Here is a 23,217-nt window from a genome sequence, read left to right as displayed (position 1 = left end):
TATATGAATTTCTTCATTCTTCAATGAAATTGTATTAGGCAACTGAACTTATTTTTTGTTATGTTATTCTCCTAATTGCCACCAACTTAATCTATCCATCTAATTTGGCTGAATTTACTCTCTCAGCTTGTCCAATTACACGACTTGTGACAGTCTATTGATCCTTTGGTGGATTATCTTTTCAAAACAATATCCTGCAACACTCTGGAAAAAATCCATTGTCTGTCCAAACAGCAAAAATGAATGCTTATTTAAAAAGTACGTAAATATATATCCAGTAAGAACACAGAGTTCAAAAGAGGTAAAAAATTTTAACGGTCATGAAACAGACTTTTTTTTTTCTGTTAAGCACTATTGATGTATAAAGAAGTAGAAACCTGCTGACCATTGGCTTTAAAACAATGGTCCCTGTACTGTACATGCCTTGTGTCAGTATATGAGATTATAAGGCTGTGTTGATTTTATCTTCCTAATCCCCCGTAGCTGTCCATAGAGAGAGGACCCCAGAAATTCCACAGGGATTAATTTACCATTCACAGATTAGAGATATGGTCTCCAATATCATCATTGAGGACAAGCATCGAAGGGAAGGGCTCAACAATTGGAGCAATGAGGAGGGGGAGAACAGAGAGAATGAGAGAGCGACTTAAAAAGACTGAAATAAAGACAAAGATGAAAACGAATGCACACAGAGCCTTCTTTCCTACAGCACCATACCATAATGTCGTAGCTTGAAGACAAGAACATTAGACCTCATTCCACCTCCTCATCTGGGCCTGAAAAAGCCTGGGCTGAAAATCTTAATTAATTGTCCAATAGTGCTGCGGGGTCATTATGCATTGCAATAAAGAAGCGTGTAATTATGAGATTTAACAGCCATTACCAGGGCCAGGAACTCATATGTCATCATCAGCAACCAAGCCAATGGTTTGGTACGGCTATGTGTGTGGCTTGATGGACAGCACACATTCACAATGCACACAAATGTACACAATGCCATGTTGCTCTATAGTGGTTATATAGATATACATATAAAATATAATGATATATAAAAATACATTTGTTATTCAATAAGTAAACAAAAACTTGTATATTGGTATACACACCTGCATGCAGACTAACAGCGAAACTGAAAAAAAAAACACACACACACACAGACACACAGACACACACACACACTTTCACTCACTGACTCAATCAGTCTCACCCAGACAATAAGGCGGCCAGCTGTGATAGCCGTCTGCAGATGAAACATCCCATCAAGATTAAATAGACACAAAAATACACATATTATTACTACCCTGTGTGTCTGTTCTATGCACTTGTGCACAGTGAAGCACTGAGACCATAGGCCCCAGTCATTTGCCCTATAGCAGGTGGCAAAAGTGGCAAAACATCACTGAAGTGCTCAAGCAGAAAGAAAAGAAAAGAGAAAAAAAAGATCTGAAAACATTTGTGGTAACAGAGTTTGTCAAAAGGTCAAGAAAAGCACATATATCCTCCCTTTTTGGAGGGAATACATCTATTCAAATGTGCGTAGAGTAAAAACAAAGCAAATTTGGCATTGTCTTATTTCTGCACCAGCGCAAGCCTCAGTCACACAGGCCTTTGTAACCACTGCTTTCTGGCACTGGTTGGCAAGTGATTGCTGCAGGTTGCTGGCTTTTGCTGGATGAAAATCGGTTTGGTCATTAGCATTAGCAGATAGCTGTGGTTGTATGGAAGACACCAACTTGTCTGCAAACACTTGCCAACGATTCACCAAGCAGTAGTGACTTGAAACTTGAAAAAGTGTGACACACACCAGAAATGGGAAAACATCCCTTTTTAAAAGGCACAGATTCTGCTTTGAAGGTGACTGCCTCAAAGATTCACTACCATTCATCTCCGACAAGTCTGCACCTTCCTTATAAACAACAGAAAACCCCTGCAACCAAGGAATTATAAAGGGATTTTCAGTCTAGTGTCACATACCACTGTTTGGCCAATTTTACAAAGTGACTGCAAGCGACCACTCGTCAACCAGTGGTGTAAACCACATTTTTCCATAATGTTTGCCAGTGTTTACTGACTGATCTCTGGATGTTTAAAAAAAACAACAACAAAAGTACAAAACTAATGAATCGTTATGAAAATTGATGATTTAAAAAATAATTTGAAATATGGCTGAATTGTTCGGAATTCATCATAAATGACCTTTTAAAACTGTTATCCAACACTTTGGCAAAGGGACCGCCCTAAAGTGTTTATTGTATGTGTGTGTGTGTGTGTGTGTGTGTTGTGTGCACAGGCCATAAGTTGTTCCCAGCTGGTGACAGGCACGCTCCAATCCTATTTTCCCACCTGCTTATTGTCTGATGGAAAGGATGAATCCTCCAGGCCATTATTTAAGAACGATGGATGCAGGAGGAAGGAAGGTGGAAGAAACAGGAGCGCAAAGGGAGACAGGAAGGAAAACAATAGAATAACAAAGGGGGGTAAGGAATAAACAAATAAACACAAACATGAACGGGAGATAAGGGAAGTAGAGGAGAAAGAGAAGGCAGGAGAAGCAGTAGGAAAGGGAAAAGAAATAAGTAGTGAAGGAGCAATGATAGGTGGAGAAAGAGAGAATTAGGACAGCAAATAGGAAAATAAAAAAAGAATAAAATGGAAGATGCAGACAGAAACCATGAGGAAAGGTGGATAGATAAGCAGAAAGAGGAACTAGAGAATAACTATTTCATGCCTGTCTGTGAACTTTGCATGAACCGCCAGAAATAATGTGATGCCATGACAAGTCGGTCCCTCCTTCCACTAGATTTGTGGCAGGCATAGGTGTGTTAAGTGTGTGTGTGGGTGTCACTGGATCCCTGTATGTGTGTGAACTCTTTATATTGCTTTTGGTGTGTGTGTGTGTGTGTGTGTGTGTGTACATGTGCGCTCCAACAGATAGAATAGGATGATGATGATTTGAAATGGAGTTTGGCCTGTGCGTAATTATGATCATCTATCTTTATGCCCCGCCAGCATATCATATCATATCATATCACATCACATCATCTCTCTTTCTCTCTTTCTTGGACAACCACACACACACACACACACACACACACACAAGCAAATTGAAAGTAGTAAAAGCTGACTGTTTGCTAATAATGACTTAGATGATGATGGGCTCAGATGGTGTGCTGATTTATTTGTTACTGCTCGTCTGATTTCACATATTATAAAACTGTGCATGTATGCGTATGTGTGCATTTGTCTGCATTCACTACGTATCACTGCTTCCTTATGAATATGTGTATGTGTTTTTAGAAGCGTATGTTTGTGTGCCCAGGGAAGTAAGTGTTTGTGTATGCAGGCTGGTGTGCGCCAATGTATGCAGCTTGTTTCTCGTGTGTGTGTTGTGTGTGACAGATATTATTTGATGCAGATTAGTCAGTGTACTCAGATTGCGGGCTGTGTCTCAAAGGCTGATAGACAAATGAATTTGATTTGCAAATGTAATCAAACTAATAAGAAAAAAAAACAGCAATGGACCGCTGAGCTTTTACTTGAACTGAAACCCATCTATCCACTGAAGAAATGTGTGACTCTTTTTCCTTTTAGAAATTAGAATCACAATAATTAAAATTACTTGTAATGAGAGGCCGTTCCAAAAACACATTTTCATCAGACATCAATTTTAAAATTAGCGTGAGTCTTAACACACTGCTATTAGTTTTCTTGTTCCGGACTGCCATTACTTTCATGCAACTTCATTTTTTGATTCGGGTCTTATTTTGAGTGACACATACATGGATGTAGCCACCATGACATCATCCACTGGTTTTTAAGCATCCACTCACCGCACTGACACAGCTTCCTAATAATTAGTGCTAAGTTGCATACAAATAAAATACTGCAGTTTTACTCAGCAAATGGAGCGCAAACTTCTTGGATGGGGTGTGCCTTACAGGAAGACATTAGTGGAGGTGAAGCATAGGAGACAGCTGTGGCTATAGTCCGTGTGTTGGCAGTTACCTCACAGTGAAGGGGGCCATGCCCCTAGTTTGTAGTTGTTATAAGGGGCGACATACCAAAGATCATTTTTCTCTTACCAGACTGTAAACACGTTTAACTGGGCCTTTTAACAAAGGACATACCGCTGTGGACATACCGCTGAGCCAGGCCAAGAGGTTGCTCGAGGAAGTACAGATTTTGGGACTTAGACTTTATTTGTTGTTATCACAATGGCAGTGTGTATGTGAATGTACATATTATTGTGCGTTTTTAAGGTAACCACCTGAAGCTGGGTGTTTGAGTCTCATCATAGGATCGTCTTTATGGAAACATTGTTGACAAATATGTGGCAGTGTAGAGAATGGCTATTTATCTATTTACTGCAATGTAAATATAGTAGGGATTCTTTAATATTACATCAAGATACTGTAGTATATAAATATTACCCACAGGTTCACCTTCAGATATGAAGGTGATTAATTTAAGAATTATTTTTTACACATTACTTTGACAAATTATTTGATATCGGCAGATCTGTGGGCTCAAATTGTGATTTGATTTTAAAACATTTATTCAGTTGATAAAACTGCATAATGACATAGAAAAGAAACAAAAGTGAATAGAAGAAAAAAGTTACAACCAAGTAGGCAAGAAAGAAAAAAGCAGCGTACAAAGAAATGAAAATGGTTTCGCCTCTGTTCTCTCATATTGATGACATGCTTCCAATACCCACAGGCTTAATCCAATAAAGAAAGCCCAACTTAATCCAAACATTAAGCTCAGATATCAAATATTCTTTTCCTAATTTGATTTCATCAATATTTGTTTTCATCTGCAAACAGTGATGTGTTTGTTTGTATGGGCTGCAAGAGGAAATCATGGTGCTGGTGCACTGGAAAATAAGATAACTCTTTTGCATGAATGTGGACAACGAAACAGACAAACACATGCGCTCACATGAGCAAACACATATACTTGAAACCAAGACCTCAGCCTCTAAATGTGTTATCTAGCTCAGGGATGAGCAGAAATGGAAATCAAACACGCCAAACAGAGCTCAGAGAAAATCAACAGAGACTAGAAACACACATAAAAATTACGTACTGAAGACCCTGAGACCCTCGATAACAATGGCAAGAATGACCAAGGCAATGAACTAAATCAAATACTAAATCTAAATCAAACTCTAATAAAGTCATATTTATGAGTTTGACCCCATCAGCATATAGATTGGGTAGAGTCTTTATTGTCATTTAAAGTGAGTTTATAAGCATAGGAACAAAATCTAGTGATTGAATGTAAAATGTCCAGTATCAACACCTTTGTTTTCTGGCTAACAGATCACTGGTGTTTACTCTCCATTCAGGCAAATCTCAGGAATTCGCAAGAGTTTTCTACCATTAAACACTTTTAAAACATCTGCTGTTAAAAATCTTGTTTTAAATGTCATCGTTTTCCACACAAACATAACCTTTTATCATGTTATGCACGTAAAGACGTGAAGGTTTAGGAGAATAAACGAGAGCACAAATTATAAATCACCTGTATTTCTGTTTGCTTTTACACTGTCAAAAAATATAATGTCTGTATGGTGAGCTATATGTGTATGTCCATGTGAATGCACTGTATTTTTTGTGTGTTGTGTTTGTGCTTAAGAAGGCACCCACCATGCTGTGACTGTCAAGGTGAGCTAGCCTTAGCCGACAGAATGGGGGCATATCTGCTTGTGCGTCTAGTTGTTTCCATGTGTATTTCCGCGCGTTTATTTCATGGAATCTTAGGGGCAATATCTTTGAGGGGGAGAAATATTGTAAAATGTAGTAGGGAATTCACAATAATGAACAGTGAGGGAAGAAATTAGGACAAAAGGAGGCAATAATATTATTTTAGAAGTTTGATGCCAGTAGAGCTCACTTGTTTGTGTGGGTTGTTTTTCTTCTGATTTACCACTCTGTTACTAAGCGGAGCAACCTCTTTGCTGATTGATGACATCACCAGACTTAATCAGGAGGGCTGTAGAGTGACATCATCACATCACCAGTCTGGGCTTTTACATCTGTCTCACTCTACATGCGCACAGATGTGAGCAAACACACACATGCACACGCACACAGAGCTGTTTTGCATCTTTCAGAGCTCATTGTGAAGTCTTATAATGTGTGTCAGTGTTAATTTAGTGAGCTGCAGTTTCAGAGTCAAGCATCCATATGTACGCGTGTGTATATGTATGTGTGTCTAAAGGTTCCCCATGACTGCCGAGACTCAACATTTGATTTGCTAAAAGGAGCAGGACACTTCTATTAATCAATATTTGCTGACTACTGGCTGCCTCTCTGGCTGATTGACTGGCTGTGTAGTTACTTGACTCACTGATTGGCTAACTAACAGACAGAACGGCTAACTGCTCGACTGGTTGGCTAAATCTCTAAGTGAAAACCGTTTAAAACATGTCCAAAAGAGAAACACCAGAAGAAACGAACACTGGCTACAAAATCTGAGGGCGACTTTCCTCTTTGGCTGCTTTACTGCGATATGTCAACGTTTGTAGAGAGGCACATTTCAAATAGCGATCAGGATAATCATCTCAATCTGAACACATAAGCAAAACCAACGAGCACTGGCCTTCCAGTCAGTGGTCGCTGGCTGGGAGGATGTGAGAAGAGGACCATGGGAGGGGATAGGGGTTGAGAAATGATGGTGACTTGATAATGAAGAGGTTAAGAATACCACAGAGAGAGAGGGTGGGAGGTCAGGTCAGGGAGGGGGAGAAAATGAGGGAAAGACAGAAAGACACAGAGGGATAGAGAGCAAAAGGAGGACGTCACGGGATAGTTTTAAGAGGGAAGGGTGGGGGGTGGGGTATTTAGCCAATGGGTCAAAACAGTATTGTGTTAAATGCTCTCTGGGAGTATCTAGGTTATCTAGACTGTTCACATCCCATTTCCTGTTCTTTCAACGCATGTGTTATTCTACACCTGAACTTTGCCACTATTATACCTGTGTACGTTTCTAATCAATTACTAAAATACTTTCGGTATGGCAAGTTGTATAAATAAGATTATATTTTGAATAATCATCAACATAGAACAACAGAAAAAAGAAAATAAAGAGACATAAAGAGAAAATAAAGAGAGCAATCAAAGATCTCTCAAGAATGAAATAAAGTCTGGTAACAGCTGCAATAAATGACTAAAGAACAGGGTATAAGAGAAAAAATAAAATAAATGTCCATTTGTAATAACTAGCAGGGAAGAAGGAATATGTTACTTACTAGGGGATAAAACAGAAAAAAAGAGCATAAGTCAAAATTTTCTCAAGCGGTTATTGGCTTCAGCTGTAAACGTTACACAGTGTTATTTGTTTTGAATAAGCCTACTCATATAATTAATGTACAAAATTACTTTAAGAGATTCATTACGTTTGGTATATAAATTCAAAATAGCTTTTTTGAAGTACAAAAGCTAAAGCACACTGCGAATGCGATAACAGCTGAACCTCAACTATGCTCACACCAGAGTGTTTTAACCCCCAAGTTCATCTCCAAATCCATATAAGAGGAATAGAGGGGGGAAAGGGAAAAAACAATAAAGAGACATATTAAAGACAGTGAATGTAAAAGAAAAAGAGAAAAGTATGCAGAACAAGAAGGAAGAGGACTGTGTTCCTCACCTGTTATTCCATCACCACCAAAGTCCAAACCCCTTCTTCTCTATCTCCATAAAGGCCGATTAAATAAACGAACCGATGGCAAACCCCTCTTCACCTCCCATCCCCCATTTTTTTACAACTCAATCATGCCGTGCTACTGCTGGCACATAGACTGCTTATCCCGAGTGTCAAAATTGAAAGGGGAAAGAAAGAAAAAGAGGAAGAAAGACTGTAAGAAAAGAAAGAGCAAGTTAGAGGAGATAGGGAAGCAAGAGAATAGTGGAGGGGATGTGGGGGGTGGCCCAAGAGCAATTTCTTTCGTGAATAAAGACAGAACAGGGGAGGGGGGATTGTGAAAAAAAAAAAAGCACTAATGGCAAGGCCTCTAGTTCTGTTAAAATAGACGGCGTTATAGGTTCCAGCTCTCATTCGTTGATTCATTCATTTGTTCGTTCCTTGCTCTTTCGTCAAGTCAAGTGCTCGCTTGTCTGTCTCGCTCTTTTGTGTTCATGAGTCTAGATAAGAGCTGCTAGTATGACTGCCCGGTAGTCATTTAGCTATTATGGAAGGAGAGAGAGAGAGAAAGAGAAAGACAGAGAGAAAGAGAGAGTAAGAAGAAAGAAAAGAGGATGAAAAGACTAATTCTACTGACAGATAAATGGCTCATTTGAATGGCCTTTCTTTCTTTTAATTCACTCTCTCATTTGCTCCTGTTTAAATATTTGCTGTTCTTCCCCCGCTCTTCTCACCTGACTGCTCTTCTTTCCTCCTTCAAACACACATACACACTTGACGATGACATGTAGCCTAATACGCAACTGGAGTTGTCTCTTTGAGAGCTATTAAAATGAGATCTTCTCTTTACTAATCCATAATATTGGACGGTAAGGCCTTTCATGGCCTCTGAATAATAACTTCTGATATTTCCACAGGCCCGCAGTTTCAGAGTGTGACCGTTTCCTGCTCACGTACCACTGTATGAAAATGTGTGCACGTTTGGAGTCATTTGTCTATGTCTTGTCACCGTTTGAATCAGCAAAAAAGCCTTATGTGACACGTCTGTGTTTATATATTTGCACGCATTTCATCACTCTCTTTGAAACACGCGGATCTGTGAAGTACACGCGCATGATTCCTTGTGGGATAACCAGATACACTCAGTGTGTCTGAAACCTCATTTTCCTCTCCTAATGACATATCAAATGTTTGCATAAGGCCATATCAGTATGGAAATCAGCGTGCACACACATAAGTCTTAGAATAAAAGAACCAATCAAAGAGATATGTGTGAATATGTGCGTGTGTGGTGTCAAAAGTCTCTAACGTCGGGTGATTGTGTGTGTCAAACATGACACACACACTGACACACACAAACGCGCGTACCCTAGCCTTGTTATCCGGGGGCCTGTCTTGCAGGCAGCCTCTCTAACGCTGAGTGATGTTTAAATTAGTTTACAATTTAGGCTCCTCGCTATCCACAGACGGCTCTTAACTCAGTGTGTGTATGTGATGTGTTTTTCTGGGTGTGTTTGTGTGTGTGAGAGCGTAACAAATTGTTGCCAGTACGGCAGACATCTAATGACTTCAAATTAGCTGCCTGGCGCTTGCCTTGACACGTTGTTACCACTGTTAGCAGCCTTTGTGTGCGTGTATGGGTGTGTGCGCGCGCGTGTGTATGCGGCACATCGCAGCCATATCATGAAGCATAAATTGGCTTCACCTCCCCTCTCTCTGCCTCTGTCTTTTTTTTCTTTGTCTCTCTGTCTCTCTCCATCAATTTGATTAAAAAAATTACTGTACCATGGAGAGCAAAGACTTGTGCATGTGTGTGTTCACATGTACAACCTGCAGAGAGTCACCACACACACACATGCACGACAAGATGTGGAACAAGATGGCTGAAAAAAGGTTAACAGGTCTATCTGACTCTATTCTTTGTGTGTGTGTGTGTGTGTGTGTGTGTGCGTTTGTGTGCATGTGTGTGTGAGAGGCTGATAAAGAACGTTGAGGAGGCGTATTTCTTTCTGACAATCCTTTCCAACCTGAGTGAACAGTAGATCACTTTGTGTGTGGACATGTATGGGTGTTTGTGTGAGCTTGGTGTGAGTGTGAGTATTAGATAGGTGTTCAGCGCTGTAAACAGTGAGGATTTCATAAGGTGTTCACTTCACACAAACACACACACACACACACACACACACACACACACAGGGAAGATGAAGAGTTCTATCTTTCTCTGTGAGCAGTGGATTGCCTTCCTCGTTCATCTAATCACGCCATCTTCTCTCCTCCGCCAAGCAATCGTTGCGCTTCGCTCGCTTTATACAGAAAGCTGCACACACACACACACACACGACACACACACACACACACACACACACACACACACACACACACACACACGAACGTACATGCCCACATGCACTCTGAGCCCAGTACATAACCTGCCTAACTTGATCCACTTACTTGTAAAAAGGGTAAGGACAGAGAAAACACAGGCATGACTCAAAACAACAAATTAAATCTACATTACATGTGTGCCTGTGCATATATTTGAGTCCTTTTGTGTATGTACGTATGGATGTTCAGCATAGTCCTGTTTGAAAACTTTCAATAAGTTTTTATTCGCTGAAACAAAAGCTAAACATTTTGCCATAGACCTCATCTTGAATCACTTGAGTTATTATGTTAATTTTGCGATCTTGTACTCCAGTTCCAAATTTGATCAGATTACGAGAGAAAAGAGGTTAGTTTAAGTTAGTTTAAGAAGATTAAATTCTTAAATTCCTCACTTTTAGTAATGAACCTGTGAGAGAAAGGGCACAGGAGAATTTTCTTTTTGCCTACCTGGAATATGTTTGGCCCAACCAATGTTGACCACCAGCTCTCTGTCCGCCAGGTCACACAGCGTAGTCAGGGCCTTGATGTCGCTGTCTGGTACTGTCGGGTCCGGCATGGCATAAATCTTCTCTGGCTCAGCCACCAGCAGGTGAGATACGATTTTGTTATCTGCAAGGCAGCCAAAGGCAACTGACATGACCACCAGACAAGGAGAAAGACACAGAGACAGAGAAATGGTGAATTTTTGTCGTGTAAGGCTACAAGTTGTTTCACCCCAGTCCGGTACAAAAATATGAAAGGTCATGTGCAAATCTCATATGATGGCCTGCTGGTAACACATACGTCTTAAGCTATATTTAAGACAAACACGCACAGTGGACAAATGAAGGAGAACCGGTGGATCTATTTTGATAGGGGGTGCATTTTTCTTGCATTGTTTGGGACCACATCTCCCCATAGAGTGAACAGTGATTGCAAATTAATGATCACCTAGGTCACTAAATTGTTCCGTAAAATGATGTGAATCGTATGCTTTCACCTTGGAGTCATCCCACTGAAGAACTATTGCAGATTTTGGACCAATATATCACATGGTGCTCTTTTTCCCTTTAATTTGTCACCTGTCTGTATTCCCACACGCAAAAATGAAGCATCTGATGTAAATTCATACTCGTTAGGAGTATGAAACGTTAGGAGTATGAAATCAACACACAATTTTCAGATGTTCACGTTGCAATAAGCATAAATTTAAAACCTTTCAACCCTTGAATCTGCCAAAAACACACTATTCCTTCAAAAACACCAAATTTCAAGTGTTGATCTTATCTGAAAGCCTTTTTAGAGTTTAGCACAAAACATAAAAAAGGACTGCACAAAAAAAAATCAAACAAGGTATTGAAATGTTTTAAATATAAGCGATTCTCCAGTGGTTATAGCCTTGGTTATATAGTTTTGATTTTATATACTGTTTTGTTTGTTTGTTTGTTTGTTAATTAGTTAGTTAGTTTATTTGCTTGTTTTAATCAATTTTAAATCATGCTTTTTATTTGTTCTTGTTTCTAATGTCTCTGTAAAGCACTTTGAATCACCTTGTTGTTGAATTGTGCTATACAAATAAACTTGCCTTGCCTTGCCTTCTATCGCCAGTTGATCCAAGATGCCCAAAACTGTTGTTTTGTGAGACAGTCTTAAGAAGTTTCACTGATACATACAGCAGGGAAAGATAACACTGAAAGCCAAACGGCTCAGCCGGTAATGGTGACATGTGGTGATGAGACCTCTATGGCCCATTAGTAACAGACTGATACCCTGCTTCCAAATTAATCCACTGACTAATCAAGCATGGGAATAATAACAGAGGATAGAAGCGCAAGAGTGAAGTGAAGGATAGAAAAAGAGAGCAAGATTAGCAATGAAAAAATGGGAAAAGATAGAAAGGTAGAAAGTGAGTCATGAATAGATTGTAAAAGACAGACAGGAGGAGTCCAGAGAGCGACAGCTAGATAGAGATAAACAGCAAGAGAGAGTGAAAGAGAGTTGTGGGGATGAGTTGTGTATTGATCTAACACTGTCCACCACCCCCAATTCTCTTACATACACCCACACATACACAGTGTGTGAGTGTATACATATACTGCAGTATCTGTGGGTAAATCTTATTTAATGTTTCCCTAATTAGAATCAATGGAAGCCCATTTCCAAACCCTGGGCTATTGTTCTGTTCTCACACAATCAATGGGGACGCTGAAGCTAGGGATTGGGCAACAGATAGATAGGCTGTGTGAGTGTATCTGAGGGAGAGACAGAGGGACACAACGTGTGTGTATTGACTGTGTGAGAGAGAGAATGAACAAGAGAGATAAAGTAAGTCTACATTAACTGTAATGTATTTTTTAAAATGTGCAAATTTGATTTTAAGTTGGAGAGATTTATCTTCATGGAAATAATCATTCATATTATGGAACAGATGTAAATAGCACAGACTAAATACATATTTTTTTCCTGTATTCTCTTCCAAATTATGATGCCTGATAAGAATAGTTTAACAAGACTAAAAAGAGTTAAATATAATTTTAAACTAAATAGCCTGCCAAGGAAGGCCTTCAGATAGCTCTCAGGTGCTTTGTGTAAGCAAATACACACAGTACAAACACACACACATAGTGTACACATATTCACTTTATCCCATCATTTCAATGATTAGTAGTGCAAAAGTCCCAGTAAGCTGTTGTGCAGCCATTCAGCATATTGGCCTAAACCAGAATATGCTCCAGCTTTAAGCAAAATGGGCTTTGGGGACCAAGCTGCTAAACACTGCTCAATCTGCACTGCATATGGGTGTGTGTGTGTGTGACGTGTGTGTGGAGGCAGACGGTTAGCTAGAGAGCTAACTCTAGTTTGATGCGGTTGCCAGATTGGATTTAATCCGGATTAGGGCTCTGGCTGGTCTCCCTCCCTCCTTTTCTCTCACCCCTCTTCCCTCCTCTCTCTCTGAGAAACAGCCTTGTTTAGACTCGGTCTTTCTCCCTCTCTGTCTCTACCTGTCTCTCTGTCACTCTCACTCACTCTTTCCCTTGTTAATTTTTACTCATCAGGCTTTGGCTGCGGTTTTATTCTTTAAAAAACTGCAGCCAATCCAACCGGTGCTAAATGAATGCCTTTATGGTGAAATATTACACATATAAAATGTTATGATCCCAAACTGGTAGCAGCAGAAACAGGGAGATAAACATGGTCCCAAACAGATGGGCTTCTCACTACTGTGTTTCTGTTCATGTGTGTGTGTGAGTTGAAATGTTTTTACTGTCCAACTGTTTCCATTAGGACAGAAACTGATGGAAAAGCAATTCCTTTCACTTAGGGGCTCTAAACAATGACTCCTGGTTATTGCTTGAGCACTGTCTACTAGGGTAATACGATATTTTGTTGAAAATTATTTTGTGTGCAGTCAGTTGCCCGTCATTTTGTAGTTTCTTCCACACACGACATCAGATCCTCTGCACATCTAGTTGTTAAAGTCAGCACGCATGTGTCCTTGAAAATCCCACGTCAACTTTGTAGAGAAAAGCACCATCTTACATGCTGTTTGTAGTCAGAGCTTGTTTTTTTGCATGTGTGTTTTCTTACATGGCTTCTTGGGGGGCAGAGCCAGCTGTGGATTCAGGTACGGGCTGTTGTCTGCATCTATCCGGCGTTTGTACTTCTGTCTTCCACCGCGAACCCTGTCCAGACGAACACCTGTGAGAAATGACAGAGAGAAGTATGTATCAATATAGTGTACATTACACAAAAAAATAAAGAAAGATTTTAATCTCTTTAAGTAGTTAATGATGGCAAGAAAAATGAGACTCGCATCGCCTTCTATGCAAGCAGATAGTAAAAGGAGGAGGGAGATGGATCTTTGATTTACAAGGCTGGGTCTGTATGTATGTACGTGTTAAGTATTCACTCTTTTGTTATTCTTAGGCTTGCTAAACTCACTTTTTCCCCTTTTCTTCTACAACAAGACTAATTTATAGAAGCCATTTGAGTAGAAGGCCCCTCTTGCTCACTTTGACTCTCTGGCTTTCCGACTCTTTTACTGTCTCTTGCCCAATCTTGGTCTCTCTATTGCTGTCTCCCTCTCTGTCTCGTTAATTAATTGACACAAAGGAGTCCTAATTTAATTAGACCTATCTCTCAGGGGATTGGATGTTACCGTGGTTACCACTTAAAGATGGATAAGAAAGACAGAGGTGTCATGTACCCTGGAGGAGGAGAGAAGAGGAAAGGAGAGGAGAAGAAAGGAAAGGAAAGGATAAGAGGGTTTAAGAGGATGCCAAATCTTTAGATGAGTCTAGGCTTCTGCTATTAAGCAATAAAATTAGTAACTTTAGGAGGAGATACAAAATTAATTACTAGAATGGCTGCAGAATGAGGCCCACCATGTGTATCTCATCTTTTAGATATTAAATTAGTAATCAGACTTTTATACAATGAATTAAACTCACAATTTTAAAGGCTTTGGCTTATTTTAAACATTAGCGCACACTAGCACCATAAAATATACTGGATGCTGTGATATACCAAACCATATTATGTTGAGGGTGAACAGAGAGCAGGGGAAACTGCAAAGTATTAGAAAAGAGACTGAACTGTATAGTGAAAGCATGTAAATTAGGTAAATAACGTTAAACACATTTTTCTGGCAGTCTTTCAGTTTTGAGCATCTATCCATCCATCCAAGAAGTTGGAGAGAAAAAGGATGGAAGATGGAAAGGAAAGCAATAGGCGTGTGAAAGCAAGAGAGAGATTTGCTCACATAGAGACGTTTAAATCCTCTAAAAAATGTGCTGACCACATTCATGACAACAAACCTCAAGAGATTTAACAGAAAGACTTCTATTGGCAGCAGGAGAAAAATGTCAGGGAGCATCTTTGTGCATTTGTAAGTCGATATGTTCTCCTGTTTTATATGAGTTTGTTTATTTGAACGTTTTGAAGACTACCTTTATTCCAAATATGTCATGGTGGCGTGAGTGCACATGGAAATATATTCATTTAAAAATTCGTAATGAGCTCAGGCAGTAGTCAAACCAGTGAACTGAACATTACATGCATCTGTGTGTATGTGTGAAAATGCCTGAGACAGGGACAGGTAGACAGAAGGGCTGACAGTCCAGGTACAGTGGGGGGGCCAGTGTCAGCAAACGGTCAAGAGACTCTTAACACCAGGGGGTACAAACCACTCACACACCCACTCTTTGCTTTTTCTAGCACATACACACTTATACAATGTCTACACCCCGCTAACCCACACATCTATGTTGTGTTTAGGTAAGTCCAGACAAGCAGCTTTTTCAGCTGCTACCTGCATCAGTGGTTGGCCAAAAAATGAAAAAATAAATGGGGGGCTGATAGAAACAGAGGGCAGGAAAAAGGTAAGTGTTAGGATGAGAGAAAATTATTGACTAAATGAAACAAATGGGACATAGCTTAAAAGAAGCATGTCAGTGATTTAAAGTTTCGAGATTACAGATTCATAATATAGTGACAAACAGACTAACAAAAAACTTGTGGTTGTGTCAAAAAAAAAAAAAAGATTTGGGGAAAATGTTTCATGTGTCTCCGTGTGTATTTATGAAACACCTGTAACTTCTGCCTGTTCCGCAGTGCACAAAGACACTGTGCAAACCACCACAAAATACATAACTATGGTATAACTAGCCATGCTAGTAATATACTGTAAGAAAGCAGCATAATATTAAAGCAGAAGAAAACTGAATGTTATGTTACTCATGGGAGCAGTTAAACTAACTAAGGCAGTTTCCAGGTCAATCGTGTCCTTCCCTGTCAAGGACAGTAACAAAAAGCAATAAGCTTTATTAATTTCTGCCCAGATAGTGCTATTACACGGTGCAGTTAGATTCTAAGATTAAGTACTTTTTCTGTATTTAGTATTGTTGTTTTTGTCTTGTTGTTTTGTTTTTTAAAATTGTTTTTCTTGCATTTTCTTTCAGTGCCATACATAAAAATGTAATTCATCAGCTGAGAAGGGCAGATATTCACATGTGGTATGTTGCTTTGCGAATGTATTTACACCACAGTATGTTGTATTTTTATATAAACCAACATTAGGTTGTAAGTTCAGATACTAATTTCTTATGTAATTTGTTTGCAATTTGTCTGATGTGCTGTAAACCAGAAAGGTTGAATGTAACAGAGGCTGGGAGAAACTGCTAGTCTTGTCACACTTTCAAACTACTTTCAGTTACACTGAGGCTTTTTTCTCTTGTACATAATATAAACTCTTACATGCAGACTCTTAATTTTACTCTTTCTCTTTCCCATATACCTAAAAGACCCAGTGCTGGGCTAAGCTCACTTCATAAAGAGCCCTCTCTAACTACCTCATCTATTTTCCACCAAATTAACTCTCTCTCAGCACTGATTAATGATCAAATCTAAATGAATCAAATTAAAAATTGAAAATTATATTTCCAAAGCCCACAAAAAAGAGACAAGAGGAAGCTAGGGGAAGAGTGAGAGTGGGCTACCTCCTTTTAACAAATGAGCCTTCAAATCATAAAGAATGGGCAAGAGGGGAGAGGAGGAAAGGAATGTGGAGAGCGGAAAGAAGAAACGAGTAGAGAGGGAAGAGGGAAAAAGGCCACGGGAAAGTAAATTTAGCGATCAGAAAAAGAATTAATGCATATAGAAAAAAAAGGGCAAGGGCATGGAAGAACAGTAAAACGGGAATTGGGAAAAATTGAGTTTGAATAAATAAATGCTAAAACACATTAAGCGATTATTACAAAATAGTGTAGCAAAGGGGGAACAGAGGGAAGAAAGTAGTTTACAGGCTATGAAATTATAGGAGAAGGAGAGAGTAAGTCCCAGCTAGACAACTTTTCACTCAAACACACAAACAAGTATCTAACAAATACCACAATTTGTTTTGCATCACAAAACATTTTTGTTATGAATGTCAGATGCACATGAAACTGCGCAATTAATACTGCATATTTACCTTTTCAAAATACAGTAGGTTAAGCTACATGCCTTGATTATACCACTTTTGTCATAGTCTGTGCACAATCATATACACACCCAACTGACTGACTCTGTGACAGTGATGAAGGTGAATCATTCCTATCGTGGGAATATTGCTGTCTGTCAATAGCACGATCTGCACTGATCACATCAGCATAGATTTTTACACTGCACTGGCGTCACTCTGTGTCAGCGAATGTGTGCGTGTTCTTGAACAGTTGAAGGATTACGAGCCAAATGCCTTTGACATCTAAGTGTGCGTGCAAGAGAAAGACAGAGGAAAAAACAAAAGAGGATGGACAGAAAAACACAATGTGGATTGATTTCAGATGATCAATGTCATGATAAGAGAATGAAAGAAGGAAAAGAAGTGAGAGGTATGGAACAAAGTGAAGAGAGGAGTAGGTAGACAAATAAAATATCTGGATTTTGGTTGAGAAAGAGAAAGAGGCATCACAAAAAAAATAAAATAGAGGAACGCTGAAAAACTCAAGACACAAGGAAACTGGACAAGGACAGTATAGAATGATAGAAGTGGTAGTAATTTTAAAGCTGTAAAAAAGCTGAACACCATCTCCCTGACTCTGACCTATTGTGTGTTTTAAACTGCAGTGTTGATGAAATGAAATGAAAAGATTGTCCCTACATAGGATTAAGAACTGCTCAGTGAATTGACTGGGAAAGACAACAGACCTGTATAGATCTAGTGTCTGTTTTATAGTGTGATACATATGATCAAGTATTAAGAACCGATTAAAGCCTAAGCCCTACAGTCAAGTAATGTTTATAATCAGAGCTAGTAGTGTCCTAAAGACTAAAAAGTCTAAAGGAAATGTGAAAAAAAAGAAGATTATCACATTTTTTTTTATTATCACTATAAACCTATAGGGAAAATCTGAAATGTGTTCAATACAATTGGGTTACAAAGTTACAAAGTTACAAAGTAATGTAACTGATGTTCCAATGCTTCAACATCAGAAAATCAGAAAATCAGGTTATGCTGCTCAAATAAAAAAAAACAAAAAAATGTAAGAAATAAAAATAAAGAAGCGAAATGGACGTGATGAAAATTGGGAGAAAAGTGTGTGCGGTGATGTTTGTTTCGACCAGAACAGATCAGAAGAGCATTGCCCAAGGCAGTGGGCAGGTGGCTGTCACTGGTGTGTGAATCTGTGAGCGTGCGTGAGCTCGAGTGAGATCCTTAAAACGTGGCTTTATTTTTGCTTTTTAAGGCTGTGTTCTCATCTTCTGTCACTAATATTCCTCTTACATAAATAAATATCTTTGACTGTTGGATAATAAAATGAACAAGCTGCTGAGTGATTTTGGGACATTTGGAATGTGTCTTTTTTACAAATTTTCTTTACACGCCGTCCTTGAACGTAGGAAAAATTTATCTTCAGTGATTTGTTTCACTGTTATTTTTGCCTTCAACACAAATTACCGTCTCTGGTGTCATCCCTAATGAACTGCTGGAAAAAGAGCTGACCCACTTTGGAAAGTTCGCTGGTGGCTTTAGAACAGTTTGTTTCCACTGCAAAGACATCAGACTACAGCGCATTCAGTCTCTTCTGAGACAGGTGTTCATCTACCTGAATGCCTCTTTTCCAGACTCTGGAGGTATCTTTCAAAGTCAATTATTAAAATGCCGGTTTATGAAAGCTTTGCCAGTATGAAATGTTATGTATAGTATGACATTGGACACAAATGCTATTCGTGTCTGCACAAAGGATCCCCACACACTGAAAACAGACATATGAGATGAAATGCAAGAGAGGAGCAGTGGAAGAAAATCAAGGTGATAGCCAGAGATTAGCAATGACAGGTGTGCCTCAGAATCGAGGTATAACTGCATCCTTTTTGAATGTTGAAAATGAGGAAGACAACATGTTTCCAACATTGTATCTGATGGATGAGCAGTCACACATTTGTTACAGGATATCAACTGCTTTTTCAATGAAATCCTTGGCAGACAGTCTGTCAAAGCTAGGCTTTTTCCAGATGTTGATTGATTTATTAAATCTCTTCCAAAGATAAGGAGAGTGGTTTGTTATGAACAGCTGAACAAACCAAAAAAAAGGTTAAATCTGAAAAAGATAGTGACTAAATTGGGGAGGAACAATTGAGGAAAAGTACAGCACAGTCCTGAGCACAGAAAGTGGTGTTCTGTTGGAAGCATTTCACTATCCTCTTTTTCTTCTTTCTGCTTGTTATGAAGGTTTTAAGAATGGGAACATTAAACATCAATGGGAGCAAGGATAGAGAAAGGCGAGCAGTAACAGCCGAGCTTAGTGGAAATAAAAACAATGATATGATCCTTTACAGGAAACACAGCGTATTAGATAATGAAGCTGAAGGAGGAATTGGTTTGAGGGGGCAGTGTTTTCTTAGTTATGGCACTAATCTTAGTGTGGGCTGTAGCAGTTTTATTTTCTTCATTTTAATAAATGCTTTAATGTGTGAAGTTGAGTAGGGTAGGACCCAAGTGGTGAAAGTAACACTCGGGGATTTTACATTCAATGGATAAGACATTTTTACTCACAAATGTTTATGCTCATAACTCAACAAGAATACAGCGGAAGCTTGGAGATCTGGGTAACAGGCCTTGGGATAATGGACGGAAGGCTTTAGGCAGGTTGCTGCTTTCCAGGGGACCACCATTTCTTTTGATAAACTTGAGGTTCATCTCAGGTTGCTGGGCTTCCTGACAAATTTCAGAAGAAATTCTAGACTATGCTGGAAAAAGGGGCTATAAGAAGTTCTGATAGACTGTTTAGACTGAGCTGCAGTCAAGGGCAGCTCTGACATTCCTACCTAAAAAAGAGGTCTCGACTAGCTAAAGAACTGCAGATGAGATTAACTACTATGTACAGACTGTAAAATTTGTGTTAAATGTGTTTATGTAACACACTTAAAGATTACACGTCAATCATGTCAATTAAACATCATTTCCTAAATGGATTATAATGAATAATTTGATGTTGATTTTTGGGATTTGAGAAATCCAGAAAATTAAGACATTTTTGATTTGTTTAAACTCCAGGACCAGGAAAAGGCATTTCATAGAGTTGATCATTATTATTTATTTAGAATATTAGAGGTCTTTAGTTCTGGCAAAACGTTGACTATTTGGATCAGGTTGTTGTATTCAGGCACCACTGTTATTGTAAAAGTGGGGGAAGGACTTAGCCAACCTGTCCCTATTCAAAGAGGCATCAGGCAGGAATGTCCAGAGTTGACCTTTGCGAATGAAGTAATAATCACAGGGAGCTTGTCAGCTATATGCTGATGATGTGACACTTTTTATAACTGGCCAAAAGGACATCAGCATTTTTGGACAGAAACTGGCACTATATGAACAAGCATCTACTGCTGGTTCAAGGATAATTTTAAAAGACAGTCTTTTTTATTTTTAATCCAAAGTACTTTGTGACATAGCCAAGTAAGATGTATCTGATTAACCTTCTAATAGGTCAGGCATGCATGAGCATCAAGCATGAGCTGATGTGAAGATCAGATCAAAGTGATAGGATCTGTAAAAATAAAATAAAAATAATATAAAATAAAATTTGTGTATCATAAAATGTTATCTGACACTGAAGATTTTGTTTCTGTTTGGGGAGTCATTAACGTCCAATGTAACTGGTGTCCTTTGCAATGTAATGGCCTATTATCTGACTTTTTTCAGAGAAACAAAAAGTTATGAAAAATGTGTTTTTATTATTCCACTGAATGTAGGTATGTATTTATTCATTTATTTATTTTTGTGTATTTCTTCTTGAGGGTTTTGGGTAGTGGGTTGGGCTAAAATCGTACATATGTTAAAGTTTTGTTTTAGTTATGTTTGCTGGCAAAAAATGATGCCAATGAAGGGTTTGACAAAGGTCAAAGGTCTCCTCTCTTCCCCTCTCCTCAAAAAGAAAGTGTACGTGAGAGAAAGTGGACCACTTAGGCAGATCTCTCGTCACACCATCTCCATTATCGCTCCTTTCTAGCTGGGATGCAACTAGATGCCATTTGCACACACACGGACTCGCACACACTCATGCAGGACAGACGCTACAGGGCCAGATTTAGCTACAAGTTTCCCAAGGGGAACACCAGACGCCACCAGTTGTCTGGCGCTCTCCTCCTTTGTTTCCCCTCTCTTCTTGTCTCATTCCCTCTCTCCATCACCCACTCTGCATCCTTTATATTGTTTTTTTCAGCTTCTTCTACGATCCTGTTTATTCACTGACCCTTAAACTGCTCTTGGTCGTTTCATCATTTTTTAACCTTTAATAACTCGCATCTTTCAAGGAATGAGTCTTTTTTTTTTTTTTTTAAAGAAATGATCTTTATATGTTTATCAGCCAAATGTTTTCAGCACAGTGTGTATAAATGCATATGTGTCGAGTGATGAAATTGGACAGCAGCAGTCAAGATCACTGAGCTGTGAGGGGAGTTATGATGCACACTACACCAGCTGCATATACCCACACCAAACACACCCTCACAGACTGGGGCCTTCCACCCGATCTCCCTCATTAGGTCTTAGGGGCCGTGGGGAGCATGGCCAAAGTTGGCACAGATTGTTAATGTGTGTGTATATATGTGCATGTGTGGGGCATTATGCCAAGGTTTATATTTGCCGTCCGTGGACTTGTCCCTCTAGTAGTCCACCATCTGAATCCAGCTGGCCGTTAATGGCATTATAGAAATGGAGGCTTTGGTTTTGGATTCAACACATTCTGTCTGTTTAACCACGATTCATCAGACGTGGCATCATCAAAGCTGCTGTTGTAAGAGAGCAAATCTGTCAGTATGAGCATATGTACAGTATGCACGCCTACTGAATATTGCTGGCTCCTGGGTTGTGTGTCTCTGCCAAAGTGTTTCATGTTCAAATGTCTGATCTGTGTTTTTCTGTTCATGATCATTCTATGCATTACTGCTGATATTGAATGCATTAAGTCGGTCTTGCCTTGCCATTTGAGCACGGAGGGTAAGAACTGACAGCAACATTGTAATTACAGTTGCTTTTTTGCAGATTTTTTTAAAATTGTCATTTAAATAAAACAAAACCTTCTGGGATTGTTAAAAATCTCTTTCAACCTTCTTTCATTTTAATATGTTAATTTTTATACATTTTTTTTTTTACCTGCAATCACACCCTTGTTCTCTCACTACCACTCCCCTCTCTCTAGGCAGATTTAAGTCCCGCCTCATGACCTTTTGGTCTTCAGCTGACGCATCATTATGACCTCATTAAAAATGGACAGACAGCCATTGCCAGAGGGGTAGTTCTCATAATGTAACCAGGCCATTTAATTGCCTTGCTCCAGAAATTAGCTGCTACATATTGGTGGGTGGGTGCCCTGTATTTGTTCCTTCCTTCAGTTTATCCCCTGCTCACTTACTCCTCGCCTCCTCTTGTCCTCACAGTGGTGGCTGAGAAAATCCAATATTTTACACGGACAAGTGGGAGTGTATTCACATGATCAGGTGTGTGTTTAAGAGAACATGTAAAGAAAGAACTCAACTCGGAGTTGGTTTACTGACCCCTCTGGCCCCTATTCTCTCCTTCTTTCTCAGTCTCCGACAAACACACGCACTTCCTTACTGCCTCACTTGCTCTTCATCTCACCCTCTCTGTCTCCCAGGGCGACAAAGCTAATTTGAGGCTGATCTTGCCCTTAGGGGTAAACTACAGTATCCACACACACAGAAAGACACACACTACTCCATGTTTTCCTGCCCACTCCACCCTTACCACTTTATCTTCACCTTTCTACCGTGAGCTAGCCCCTGACAACCATAGTTAGCCCTGATACTAACTGATCTAGCCACTTACCATTTATATCTATGCAATTTTGCAGTAACACTGCTTACAGCCAGAAGGGCAGTATGATACATGGTAGGCAATGCTCCTAAATTAGTGTTTTTTGTATATGAAATAGATCCATTGTCCGAATTATTAAGATGTTTACCTGGGTAGATTAATTATGTTAATTAATTTTGATGCTCTGAAATGCTGAGAAGACTTACTAGACCTAAATATGTGCATCATGTAGAAAACTCTTTAATGAACTCACCTTTTTTGGAAGCAAAACAAGAAATAACATAAAGGTTGAAATATTCACAAGGTTTCACAAAGTAAAAAACTTTTCTTTTATAGTTTAGCAATAGGAAATCACAACTTTTTTCCTGATATTGCATGGTTAATATTTTAAG

The 23,217-nt window shown here is 39.2% G+C and overlaps 1 protein-coding gene across 8 annotated transcripts in view; it reads right to left on the bottom strand.

Moving 5' to 3' along the window:
- The window catches only part of esrrga (estrogen-related receptor gamma a), a 156,518-nt gene that overhangs the window by 17,575 nt on the left and 115,726 nt on the right, over positions 1-23,217 (bottom strand). For 6 of the 8 annotated variants that reach the window (XM_040011288.1, XM_040011289.1, XM_040011287.1 and 3 more), the window contains 2 exons: positions 13,600-13,710; positions 10,480-10,662 (listed from right to left, as the gene is read on the bottom strand). In XM_040011288.1, coding sequence (XP_039867222.1) covers positions 10,480-10,662; positions 13,600-13,710 — 294 coding nt within the window. The remainder of the gene's footprint in view (positions 1-10,479; positions 10,663-13,599; positions 13,711-23,217) is intronic. The other 2 variants (XM_040011285.1, XM_040011286.1) reach the window with 1 other exon arrangement.

Source organism: Simochromis diagramma, unplaced genomic scaffold, assembly GCF_900408965.1.
Source record: "Simochromis diagramma unplaced genomic scaffold, fSimDia1.1 OVJJ01000603.1, whole genome shotgun sequence".
Taxonomy (NCBI): domain Eukaryota; kingdom Metazoa; phylum Chordata; class Actinopteri; order Cichliformes; family Cichlidae; genus Simochromis; species Simochromis diagramma.
This window is presented reverse-complemented; position numbering and strand designations above follow the sequence as displayed.